General features: G+C 47.9%; 1 protein-coding gene across 14 annotated transcripts in view; it reads right to left on the reverse strand.

Moving 5' to 3' along the window:
* Nucleotides 1-772: 772 nt before the first annotated feature.
* Nucleotides 773-13620, reverse strand: part of Bcas1 (brain enriched myelin associated protein 1) — an 87806-nt gene continuing 74958 nt past the window's right edge. For 8 of the 14 annotated variants that reach the window (XM_075963195.1, XM_075963196.1, XM_075963188.1 and 5 more), the window contains 2 exons: nt 12306-12584; nt 8910-9878 (listed from right to left, as the gene is read on the reverse strand). In XM_075963195.1, the coding sequence (XP_075819310.1) occupies nt 9804-9878; nt 12306-12584 (354 nt within the window). In that variant the 3' untranslated portion in view covers nt 8910-9803. Of the gene's footprint in view, nt 6666-8909; nt 9879-12305; nt 12585-13620 lie in introns of those variants that run through there. The other 6 variants (XM_075963189.1, XM_075963182.1, XM_075963192.1 and 3 more) reach the window with 5 other exon arrangements.

A 13620-nucleotide genomic window follows, 5' to 3' on the forward strand; every position in this document is an offset into this window, starting at 1 on the left:
AAGCTGGAGGAGCAGAGCGCTCGAGCTCCAGCTCAGGCCTAACTTCTGAAAAGGAGATGTTTTCATAAGAATTTGAAGAAAGTCTGGAGGCAGATCCTAGACGAGTAGTAAACAGGAGAAAAGAGACATTTTAGCGGGTTAGTATGTATGTGTGAATTTGGGTGCCTGCGTGTGTATGCAGTACACGCGCATGTGTGGTGGTCAGAGGTGAACATTGAGTGTCAGCCTCAACTGGGGCAAGGCCTCTCATTGAACCTCAAGTTCACCTATTTGGTTAGACTGGGTGGCCAGCAAGTCCCAGGGCCAGCTCTGGGGTTATAGGTGGGTGCCCCTACATCTGAATTTTTATGTGCATGCTGGTCATCAAACTGCGGTCCTGGTCCTTAACGTTTGAGCTGAAGGCTCTTTCCCCACTGAGTTTTCCTCCCACCCAGGCAGGGATTTCATGGCCTGACCCACCCTTTCACTTCCGTTTTCATTCCCTTTCCAGACAGCTGACTTTTGTCACCAGTGTCGCCACGGGAACGAACACTTAGTAGGCGCCAATCCACACTTAATAGTTCCACAATCACTTATCTCCTTCTAAGCATCGCCAAATCTCCATCACAGTTTGCTGAGGGGACTTTGCCCATCCCCTCCGTGGTGTGAAAGCAAGGCTTGAAGACCTTAAGCAGTTTGCTCAAGATCACATGGCTAGGGAGTAGCAGAACTCTGTGCACTCGGGGCCTGGGCTCTGACCGTAACCATCATTCTGTTCTTCTTCTTTATTTTTAATGTGTTTATTTAATCTTTAAAATTAACTTTAAGTTAGTGTACAAAATAACGGGGTTCATCCTGCCGCTCTCATACCCTGCCCGCTGCCCTTCCTCCCTCCTCTCCTCATCTCACTCGTCCCCACAATAGACCCCCTTTGGCTTTCACAGCCACGCCTTCCCCTTTCCCTTTAGATCCTCCCCGCACAGTTTGTCTTCCCAAGTCCCACATAATCACTTATTACAATGATCCCGGCCATTTTCTTGAAAATGTCGTAATCCCATTTTTCTTTACCGATGAATATTATGTATATACAGCAATCCTCTTTATACATCCACCTGTCGATGGGCATCTCTGCCGCTTCTGTAGCTTGGCTCTTGTGAATAATACAGCAACAAATATGGGTGCCCAGACGTCTCTGTGGCGTGCTGATGTGGATGGCCGGGGCATGTTCTCAACACTAACTTTGTTCTGAAGATAAAGCCATCGTGACCATTTCACATTGCCATTTACTTAGACCCACATAAGGGCTGGGACCCTCACCCCAGCTGCAACCAGGTCTCCGACCATGCTGTGGTGTCTCTCTAGTCCTCTTTCCAACCTCTTGTTCAAACTGCCTCTCCCAGGTTTTATTCCCGACAGCTTTTGGGTCTGGTGTGTGTGTGTGTGTGTGTGTGTGTGTGTGTGTGTGTGTGTGTGTACTTTCCGGGGCACCCTGGCTCCAGCTGTCCTCACCAACCCCCTAACACTCCTTCCCACAGGCACCCACACTGACACCTCCTCTACCTTCCTTCTCTGAACCTCTCTTCTGCAGGCTAGCTTTCTCTTAACCCTCCAGCACATCAAAACCACTGCACATACCCAGTTCTCGCCGCTGAACTATGGGCATGGTTGCAGCCTTCCTGAGCCGCCCAATATAGACACAGCCCCTGCCACAGAGTGGAGAGATGCTAGCCGTTTACTTGCAAAGTGATGGGTGGCAAAGCGGAGCCACGAGCACGCCACTCACTACTGTGGCTGCCCACTAAGGACTATGCAGGAATGTGGAGAGGACCCCTCAAAGCTGCTCCACAGAGAGACAGGAGGTTTATATGCCATCTGGGGACAAATTCGCAGAGATTTCCAGAACACCCTGAAGGTAGGTTGACCAAGCTCTGACTGCATCTGCAGAAGACCACCAAGAAGAGGGGCAGAGAAGGAGGAACTTCTGAGGTGGGAACCGTTAGTACCTCCTGGGAACTCTGAGGTGGGAACCTCCTGGGAACTCTGAGGTGGGCTGAAGATGGGGCAGCTGCAGAATCTGTTGCCATGGAAACCTTATATTGTTGCAACCAGGGAAAGTCAAAGGCAGATGGATTTCTTCTCCCCAGAAAAATGGATGTACTTCAGAATGGGATGCTCTCTCTAACGAGCCAGTAAGGGGACAGGATGGGACAAGGCATCCCAAAGACCAAATGCCTGCACACTAGAGGACATCCATGCTCTCCCCAGGTTAGATGCTGTCCGCAATCAGTAACTCTTGGTGTGCACTGGTGCCTAGCCACTGAGCTTGCAACCCTCGGTGGCTTCTCACTTGCTTTTCTCTCAACCTCCCAACCATTACCGCGCAGGCTCAACAGAACAAATGGTCTCTGACTTGCTCAAGCTCTCTGAGCCCTGCATTGTGCCTATGGATCGCCTGGGTGAATGGATGGCTGGGCCCGAGTCCAGTCAACACTGACACTTAGAAGTGAATGTTTCAGTGGGTGTCTTTCTAACAGCTAAAGCCATTGATAGGTTTTATCTAAGTGGGCATTTTTTATATAAAAAGATTTTATTTTTAATTATGTGTATATGTATGTGTTTGTATCTGTGTATGGGAGTGCAGTGTCCCCAGAGGACAGAAGGGGGTGCTCAATGCCTTGGAGCTGTAGTTACAGGCATTTGTGATCTGCCCCGTGTGGGTGCTGGAAACCAAACTCCTGTCCTCTGCAAGAACAGTAAGTTCGTTACTCTTAACCGCTGAGCCACCTCTCCAGCCCCTAAGTGGATATTTCTTATAGTCATTACCTAAGCTTAAAAAGAAATGATACATTTTATAATTAATATCTGAAGGATAGTCAGTCACATGGTAAATGCTGGCTGAATTGCTTGTACTAGGCCCTACTGGAAACCAAAATGAAGACATTTTAACTATGTCACCCCTCCAACTCATTTCTCTTGTATGGCTGCTGAGAGAGAGAGAGAGAGAGAGAGAGAGAGAGAGAGAGAGAGAGAGAGAGAGAGAGAGAGAGAGAGAATATGCATGTGCCAGGGGGATTATAGTCCTGTTCACGCTCAGTACATTGTCTTCCACAGGAACTATCCTCCCAGCTTATGGATAGCTTCAGATCCTTAGAGCGGGCTCCTACACATTCTGAAAGATCAGTGCTGTGCTGCTTCCTGGCCTCTGGCCTCTCCAAGGCATGATATCCAGCCAGCCGGCCAGCTGTAGTGAACTACTTACGTTCGCTCTGGGGAGTCTACAGTCCGGCACCTCCTGTTCTTCTGGGAACCCTTGGCCAAGCCTTCTTCATTCTTCTTGAATTAGCTCAACTGTCCCCTCTGTAAAAGGCCACGCTCCATTTAAGTGTCCTTTTAGCCGTGTTTTCTCTCTGTCCCACAATGTCACATCCTCAGACCATCGTCACTATCCTTGTCCTTCCCAAGGCTTCCGCAGGCCTGCAAGAGCTGGTGCTGGCCATGCCGGGGTGGGGGCTCAGTTAGCGGAGGGCTCTCCTGCCACGCACAAAGTCCCATGTTTGATCCTCAGTACCACATGATGTACACTTGTCAGTCCAGCATCAGAAGGCAGAGCCCGGAACAGCAGAAGTTTAAACCCATTCTTGGCTACATGATGAGTTCAAGGGCAGCCCAGCACACATGAGAACCTGTCTCTAAAACATACAAATAATACTTTAGGTTGGGTTTCAGCCTTGGGCAACATGGCTTTTACTCTGTGTAGACTCAGAGAGGTTTTTTTGGGGGGAGTAAACAAGACCCTCGGCATGCTGCACACTAGCTGGCGTCAAGTGAAGTTCAGAGCTGGCTTTTATAACCTGCATCTTCAGGGCCGGTCTTCGGACCACGTACTCAGAGAGGGGACTTCAGGACGTGGTCCCTCTCTGTGGTTTTCAGATTTTCTTTATACTGGAACTGTCTGAAGGCTACATAAGGGCACGGGTTGGCTGGGTCCTCCTCTGGGAAGCTTTGGTCAGAGTGTCTAGATTTGCCTGTGAAGACCCTATATCCCCGTTAAGCTCTCAATCAATGCTGCGGCCACTGGTCCAGGGCCGTCCACTGAGAGCCACTGAGCCAGTCATCTGGCAGGTAGATATGATCAGAACAAGGCAACATTTGGAGCTAAGTGAAGCTCACTCTAGAGCATATGGTGAGCTGTTCTCAGGGCTGGTGGCTGAGGAGTAGCTGTCCATCAAGCTAGCCGTCCAAGTAACATTTACTGAGTATCTGCCATGCCCAGGCACCGTACTAGGCTGCCTGACAGTGTCCATGAGAGACTAAAAAGTCCTGATCTGGGGAAGCCCACAACCCAGTGACTACGTTTGGGGGCACTAAGCTTCCACCCACACTGGCCCTGTGGCTAGCGGAGACTTTATAGGGGTGGTTGGTTTGAGGACGGCTCTTAACTTCTGGGGTCATTGTAGCCGCCTTCTGAGGCCGAGTTCACTCAAACACTCTGGTGAAACGGATTATAACGATCCCATCCACAATCCCCTTGCCTACAGTGGTACTTATCACCTGTCACTAGTTTTAGTCCAAAGTTAACCCATAGAACAAGGCAGAGCAAAGCCTCTTGGGACCCGAGCCAAGCTGTGGCACACCTGTTATATGTAAGGGTGTATTTCATTATCAGCCGGAAGTCTCTAAGAACCAAAGTGAAGGCCGTCACATAACACTGTGTGTGCAATGATAAATATCTGTATTGCTACTTTAGTAGCTGATGTGAGTCTGGCGGGGGGGGGGGGGGGGGGGGCTTCTGTTACTTACCACTAACGGGTTCCTACGCTGGAATGGCTGTTGTTTACTGAGTATTGATTGTGGGTTAGCCACTGCGCTGTTAACTGTGACACTGTAATCCTCACCTTTATTGCTGGAGGAAGTAGAGATGGAAATTCATTTGATCTCCAATTGAGTGTGTTCGGGAGGGGAGTCAGGGAGAGGTACGGTCAGGCCGTGGAACATGGTAGAAATAGCAAGGTTGCTTGGACGCTTGGCAGTCCCATATTTTCCCCAAAAGCTTTCTGCAGGGTGGAACAAAAAGGGACAGAAGACCTATCCAGCTCATCTTTGCTCAGAGGGCTGTGGGGGATCATAGACAGTAACTGGTCAATTTGTCTTAATTCTTCCAGTTCTCCTAATGAAATCCGACTGTATTCTAGAAGTTAACAGCAAACTCTTAAAGTCTCTTTCTTGGGTCCGTAGAAGAAAGCCATAGAAGAAAGCGCCTTGGTCAGAATGCAGAACTCAGGTCCTGGAGCGCACCCATGTGGTCGGATTAGGCAAAAGGCGTTTGAATGACAGACTCTCCTAAGAGCTCGCCTCAAAGGCAACCGTTGCCAGTTGTGCAGCTGGGGCCATTTTGTCAGGAGGCACCCATTTGGAAATCTGAAACAAACCCATACAGGTTCCCGCCGATCGGTTCCTAAGAAAATGTAACGAAGCAGTTAAATTTAGTATGGGGGGCGTGGTGGTGGTGGGTGGAGTCGGGCGGACACAGCTGTACGTTAGAGACTGCTTTAGGAAGGCTGGGTGTGAGATTCAGTCAAACAGCAGGGGCGCTACCCCTGTTTCTGTTAAATCACGTGGTTCGCTTCTGCCACGCAAGTTAGAGGCTCCAGGGTGCAGAGGAGCCAGGAGTAGCTTTATGGGTGGCGCTGCTGAGGCCAAAAAACGTCCAACTTCCTGAGACTCAATCCCTAGCCCTGGCTCGTGTGTCTGCCATCACAAAGACCCAGTGACCAATGTCTGCAAGTTGTTTGTTGTCGTTTGTTTTCCTCTTCTTGCTAACGGGCAGTCATTTGCTGCTCTGTTTTCAACAGAGCCAACACAGTCCCGACCAGGGAAGAACCCGACTCTATTCGCTGTGCCAAACTGCCTCCTTAAAGAGCTCTGAAGAAGACATGGAGAGGGTGGGTAAAGCGAGCCCTGACAGCGCCCATCGCTAATCTCAGGGTTTGCACCGTGGGAAAGTGGGTAACTGGTGCCCTTTCCCTTTCTTTATATTTGGTTACTTACCATGTCACTGCCCCCTCCACCCTCCCAACACGGAGAATGGACCACGAGGCCTCATTTGCGCAGGACCAGTACTTTACCACTGAGCTGCACCCCAAGCTCTGATTTGATTGCTTCAGGCCCAAGACTAGCTTGGGACTATGAGACAAAGAGACCATGCCTGCAGGTCCTGGAGGAAGAGACCTAGCCTTCCTCTATATCTTCGAGGCGGAGGCAGAGGGGCCCATTCTGGACTTGGTAAATTTAATGAGATCCCCACTGCCCAGTTTATCTGGACTGTTTGCACAGTGCTGGGGTGGGGGTGGGAAGAGAGAGACCCAGAACAGTACCCTTTCTCTTCACTCCTATTTTTGGCAGCTCCTTAGGCTTGTGGCTCTTTCGCCAAGAGGATGCTGGGAATCACTTGAGTGAATTCTTTTATCCATATCAGTCAAAAAGTTTCTGTTATCAGGAACTGGAAGGCGTCGTTGAGAGTGTGCGTGCATGTGTGTACACACGAGTGTGTGTGAGTGTGTGTGTGTGTGTGTGTGGTGTGTGTGTATACACTTGCACGCACAGTGGTGGCCATTTCATCTCACTAGCTCCATGCTTGGAAAAGCCACGTCTTCTTGGTAAGGGAGAGGAGACACTTCCCTGTGCACCTACAAACAAATCAGTAAATCGTTAAATGACTCATCGTGACAAACCCGGCACCTTTGTCCCCTCTCCTCCCGAGAACGTCTTAATTTTGTTGTCTTTGGGGGAGAGTATTCTGGAACTTTTGCTGTCTGTCAGGTTTGCCCCCCACTCCACCTGCCCTAGCTTGGCTTGGCTCCGTGGGGTCGAGTTTGCGGCCCCTTAGCCCTCTGACTCCCGTGGGTTTTCTGTGCGCTTTTGTGGGGTGCCTGCTCTTTTGTGGGGTGCCTGCTCTTTTTCACACTCCAGTAGCGCAAGGCATGGCAGTTAGTGCTGACTGTGAATTCATCAGAAATGGGATTACACCCAAAAACACACAACTTTCACACGAAACACCAAACTTCCTTCTTCAGCTACTGGGGTTTAGGGTCCTGGCAGTAAAATCATTGTTTGAGTTTGTGGCTTAAATTTCTTGACCTTCATAAAAACAAAACAAAAAACCCTCGCAATTTCATTTAAGAGTTCCCTCTTCTTTGGCCGAGAAGGGAGGGACCAGGGATAAAAGCCAGGGAGGGGCTCTGCAGGGCTTCGCCACAGAGAGCCCCTCCCCCACCGCAGCTTGGGTTTGGTTTCCAGGAAGTGGGAGGGTGCTGTAGCCCGGTGGCCCGAGTCACTCTTCCCTGCTTCGGAACCTCCCTATCCTGCCTGGAAACCGCTCTCCTCTGAGCCCAAAGCGCTAGTGCCCTGTAAGGTGAAGTGGGCCGGCCGAGAGATGGTCACCTTCCTCTGTGGGCTGCTCTAGCCCAGAGGCTGGCCGAAGGTCACAGCAGGCAACGCCCCCAGGGCTTTGCAGACAAAGGAGCAGAGAGCTGGTTGGTTTCATTGATGGCCACTTGGAGGGACTGGGTGGTGTGGTCACTTCCTCCCCTCTTCCAACTTTCCCAAGGTATTGTAGTAGCCCCCATCCCTATCCCAACTCGTTCAGGAACTGACAGGATTTCTAACTCAGGTCAGGAGGACCCAGGAAGCACTGTAGCTTCCAGAAAACCACTGCTGGACCATGTGTGAAACCCAGAATCCAGTCAGTCTGTTAGCAGCCTGCAGGCCATGCTGCCTGGCCTGCCATTACTCTCCACAACTGGGGGCTTACAGACGTGGCTCTTCTTGGGAGCATCTACCAATTTCCTAGTGTGCTTTATTATGGCCCCTGTGCTCTCAACCTTGCCAGGACAGGATACTCTGTGCTGACTTCTGATTCCTGTGGTTTGTGTGAGCCAGTGTGTGGATATGTGTGTGTGTGTGTGTGTGTGTGTGTGTATAAAACCTGTGTGCTTGGCAGAAACGAATATATCTAGAAGGACACCTGTGGCCCTTTTGAAACAAATTAGAATTTCCCTCAAAGTCCCCAGATGGGAAAGGAAAAGGCTGAAGCCCCGGGGCTGCCAGAGGAGGTGTTTGTTTACTGGAGAAAGTTTGCCAGCTTGAGGGGCAGATTTGTTGCTGACAGAATGGTGGCCTGGAACCTTACCCTCTCGCCAGGACTCTGAAGATGGCAGCAGGGATGGGAGAGGCTCACTGGATCTCTATCCCCTTCCCAATGTGGCCACATGGAACAAATCTCCCTTTTCTGATTTTCATTACTAATTTGGCTCTTTTTATTGGCACACGGAGGACTGGTGGCAGAGCCCGGTTTGCTAGGGCAACGGCTGCAACTGTTAGGTCCAGTCACACATGTGCCCCAGTCTAGTTCTGGATTTATCAGTTTTTCTAAAAAGGCTCATTTATTTCACATGAGTGCTCTACCTGGATGTATGACTTTATGCCAGAAGAGGACGCCAGATCCCTCCAGAGATGGCTGTGAGAGCCATCATCTGGTTGCTGGGAATTGAACTCAGGACCTATGGAAGAACAGTCAGTGCTCTTAACCACTGAGCCATCTCTCCAGCCCTGTATCTGTCAGTCTGTACATGTACACAAAGGTGTGTGGGAAGGGATCCCTGAATATGTATGTGGGCATTGTTTATCGTCTGCTTAAGAAGACTCGGCTCTTGTAGAGAGCACTAGAGAGCTGCGCTTAACATTTAGAATAAGATTTTCTAAAATCCAATAGTTTTTTTTTATTAAATCAGAAAAGATTTAATAGAAAATAAAAAGAAAGGTACAATATACATGAGCATCAGTCAGTCATAGGCTACATAGCATTCCACCTCAATGGAGTCACGCTCCAATTTAGTTCTCTATACAAGAATTAAAAAAAAAAACACCTCGAATATTTAAATAATCTTCTGTAAATTTTTATTAACCAGGTTAGGGGAAGGTTTTTTAATCAGAGAACATCCTGAACACATTAGGAAATTACAGACAAGCGTGAGATAAGCGTCAGATGGAAAAGATGAAGCAAGCCCCTTCACCATCTGAGAAACATTAATAACGAAATATTGCAGACAGTCTTTGTTAGGGGTACCGGCTGCAAAGGGAAAAGTGGAGGTCTTGGCACCCCTTTGTGTGGCAAAACAAACCTGTAACTTAATTTCTTTCTATTCTTGGGTTTTCTTTTGGAGTTGGTAATCCCATGCCCTTGTCCCTACACTTCAGAAATAATTGTTCCCCCAAATCATTGCAATCCCTCTCCAGTTAATCACTTCCCTTCACCGATAACTTTCAAGGACCCTATTTGAAAACCAACTCTTACCCATTCCTCTTCACTCCCCACATGGTCCATTCCAGAAAGCTGGCAGATGCCCAAGGCAGAGCCTGCCTAGAGTCCTCCTTCCTCCCAGTGTGAATCGAAACAAACGGATCTTCCCTTCCCCTTTGAAGCTTAGGGGACGAGTCAGCAGTTACTATAATTCAAAATATTCTTTTTCTCATTTCTGTATTTTTCCTCTACTCACTGGTTACTGCTATTTTCATCACCTAGCACAGATGCCTTTATCTACCTCCTCCACCCCACGCCTGGCATTCCCCAGCTCTCCTGAACTAACCTGCTAACCCATCTTTACAGCTACATTGCCAGGAAAGACCAGACCAGAGACGTAAATAATACACCTCGATCTACAATTCAGGTTGAAGTTGTGGCCAGGAGAAAAACAGATATATACACAGGGTGAGTCTGGACGGGAGGTGGAGTGGGAAGAGGACCCGGTGAGAATGGAGTGATTTGTTTACTTGGATTTTCCAACTGGTCCGATGGATACAGGGTCTGTCTGCACTTGAGCATCCAACATCCGCTTTGGTCCCTGGAGAAAAACATGAAGCGGTCGGTAAAAAACCAACAGCAGCAAGGACCACATACTTATTCTGAGCTAGGTAGCTTGTTAAGTCAATATGTTCTATTCACAAGTAGGTGTCCAGCTTCAACATCTAGTGACATTGCTTTCTGGTTTTGTGAAATCTTATATACATTATGATTTGATTTCTTTGCCTTTAAGATGAGAATGTTCAAACATCTCAGAGGATTGTTCCCAAGATGAAGTGGGCTCATACTGTGATACACTTGAAGTTGTCCTAGGGTGGGGAACTTCCTCTTCTAGCTCATTCTAGACACCTCATGCCATTGTCAAGCAACTCATTCTTCCACTGCCTCACAAAGTGGTGCTCCGATTTATCCCTCGTCACTAATTGAAGGGACCTCACTACCTTTTATCTGGCATCTTCCTCCTCTGTGGATTCGGTCTGCTGCATCCTCAGGGCCATGCATGTGGCTGGCGTGTGGAGGCTGTACCTTACTGCTGTCCCGGTGTGGCAGGTGAATGTGTGCAGGTGGTTATATTGTACTTTCTGTCAGTATAACTTAGACTCGGTCAAACTAGCCCTTTCTGCGTAGTTCTATGAGCTCAGATTAATAGAAACACGGTCATGTTAGCAACACCTAAATCAAAATACATACACCTCCCTTGTCTCTGCCTATCTCCCAACTAACAGGCCCACTTTATAGACCCTTACAACGTCAGGCCTTTCCCCGTTCGACAGTTTTTCTTTTTCTAAGATCCTTCTTTTTGGTTTTATTTTCCAGATAGCATCTCACTGGGCAGCCCAGGCTGTTCTAGAAGTCACTATTTAGCCCAAGCTATCTCTGCTCTCACAGCAATCCTCCTGAGAGTTAGGATTATAGGCGTGCACCATTATGCCTGTTTTCCAGGATGTCATGCCAAGAAATGATAGAATTCTTAGCTTTTGAGTGTTGTAATGAGGAGCGGTGGGCTGTGTCCCCACCACCCGGCTAGTTTATACCCAAAATAACGACACCAAATTGTATTAATTAAATTACTGCCTGGCCCATTACTTTTAGCCTCTTATCGGCTAACTCTCACATCTTGATTCAACCCATTTCTAATAATCTGTATGTCACCACGGGGTCATGGCTTACTGGGAAAGATTCAGCGTGTCTGACCTGCGGCTGGCTCCATGGTGGCTCTCCCTTCCTGCCTTCTTGCTCCCAGAATTCTGTTCTGTCTACTCCACCCACCTAAGGGCTGCCCTATCAAATGGCCAAGGCAGCTTCTTTATTCTTTCCTGGAACTTCAGCCAATCACATTCCGTTTAGGGTGTGTCCCCCTGGGGCCACACAAAACAAATAAAAACATCCAGGTGTACTTGCTTCTTCCTCTTTGCCCTCTGTGCTCCTGGATCACTGGAACCCTGGTTTGTAAGTTTTTCCTTCTGTTTATTAAAGGTGAATATTATTTTAAGTTGGTTTGGTTAATTACAACTTCTGATCAACCACACCCATCAATTGGTGCCCTAAAAGGGAGGCTGGAGAGATGGCTCAGAGGTTAAGAGCATTGCCTGCTCTTCCAAAGGTCTTGAGTTCAATTCCCAGCAACCACATGAGATCTGGTGCCACATCACATCTGAGGAATCAAGATGTGAGAGTTAGCCAATGAGAGGCTAGAAATAATGGGTCATACAGTAATTTAATTAAAACAATTTTGTGTCGTTATTTCGGGTAAAAGATAGCCAGGTGGTGGGGATGCAGCCCGCAGCTCCTACTACTACATTTGAGCAGTTTCTTTCTGAGCTGAGATTTATACATGTCACATGGATTGGAGGCGGTTACCAGGGGCTCTTTCTTCAGTGTAAAGTAGAACCTTACAACACAGGATTATACACAGAGCACAGTTTAGCACTAAAGTGTAGTAAGTCATGTAAAGGGAAGAGTGTGATAAACTATACACAACATAGGATGCCCTGATTTCCCTCCATGGTGGAAATAAACCCTGTCCTCCCCACATTGCTTTAGGTCACGGTGTTTATCACAGCAACAGAAAGCAAACCGAGATAGAACTACAATTGTTACCATGACCTAGATTTTACAAACGGAGAAACTGAGGCACTGAGGGGTTGTCTCAGCCAAGGACACACAGCTAGGAGGCAGGCAGGGCGGGACTGCAGACAAGCAGGGTAGAGAGGCTTGGGAGCGTAGGCTTTTGGTCTCACTCCCGCCTACCATCCCCTATGCTACTTAGATCTTCCCGTCTCCACCACCCAGCATCCTCATCCTTCCTGCCCCTAACCTCAAACTTCTCTGTTATTCTCTGTACCTAGTGCAGTGCCTGACACCCAGTAGGTGCACAGAATCTTTTTTTTTTCTTTTTGCCAGCTTTCTAGCCAGCCCCCACTTTGGAGTTTAATAAGAAACAAAAAGGAAGACTTCATCTACTTACCAGCCCCTTCAGAAAGCCCCCAAGGGACTGTCGCCGCTTCTCTGACTTCTTTGGGGTCTTGTCCCCATTCTGCAGTGCGTTGGCCTCCACCACAGGAGGTTGCACGCACTGTGCAGGTTCTCTGGCTTCCTGTTTGCTGTTCTTCTGCTTGTTGGTCTCGGCCACGGACTTCTTGTCCACTGACTTCTTCTCCTTTGAGGAGTTCTCCTTGCTTTTCTGGGCTGTTTCCACAGGCTCTGGTTCTGGGGGCGAGGGCGTCTTCTCTGTGGAGTTTGACGTCTACATAATTTCAAACAAAGCCTCTGTTTAGTGTCTGAAAGTCCATTCTTAACAGCAGGGGGGTAAATATGTTAAAGCAGTGATGTTCAGATGTTGGAAAAAAGTTTGGATAAAATGGGGAGGGAGCATCAAGGTGTGTGTAGCAGGGGGTATTTATTTATGTGTTTATCTTTTTTTAAAGATTTATCATTATGTATACAGCATTCTGCCTGCATGTATGCCTGCACCCCAGAAGAGGGCACCAGATTTTATCATAGATGGTTGTGAGCCACCATGTGGCTCCTGGGAATTGAACTCAGGGCCTCTGGAAGAGCAGCCCTGTGTTTATCTTTGTAATAATCCATTATTCATTATGCTTTCCCTGCAAGTACCCTCTCTCCATTCTTTGTTAAACTACATAAATGAGCCACTTAACTCCCCACGGCTGCAATTTCCCCACCTGTAAACTGAGGTAGCAATAACAGTTACCCCTATGAAATCTAAGCAAACTAATTCTACCCCTGGATGTAGCATGTCGCCCAGACCTGGCCAGTTACAGCAGTGTATGTGATGGGGCATATACAGCTCTGATTGGTTCAGGATACTCTAAAGACATCTGATTGGTTCACAATAGCTGAAGACAGCTCTGATTGGTTTAGGATAGCTGAAGACAGAAGCTGATCTGATATTAAAGCTTTGCTAAAATAATCAAGAGGTCTGATTTTATTACACTGGATTTGAAGCTATGAAAATATAAGACTGGACCTTTTGGAGTTCCTTTCAGGAGAAAAATATGACCCAATAGGAAGTCAACACTAAAAAAGCAGAGCCAAGAACACTCGAAAGAAACCAGTATGGATGTCAGCATATGTGACCTCGGATCCAGCCTTTCTTTAAGCACTTGCATGTGTAGGCCAGTGTTGAGAGGGTGTCCCATAATTAGCCTGTGACTTATTTCTTGAGGGTGCTCATTTTGAAATTCATAATTATAATGCCTTATAGTTTTATGTGAAACTGTCCTTTTATTTTATGACATGGCAGTTAAAAAAACTGATGG

Source organism: Microtus pennsylvanicus, chromosome 2 (assembly GCF_037038515.1).
Source record: "Microtus pennsylvanicus isolate mMicPen1 chromosome 2, mMicPen1.hap1, whole genome shotgun sequence".
Classification (NCBI taxonomy): domain Eukaryota; kingdom Metazoa; phylum Chordata; class Mammalia; order Rodentia; family Cricetidae; genus Microtus; species Microtus pennsylvanicus.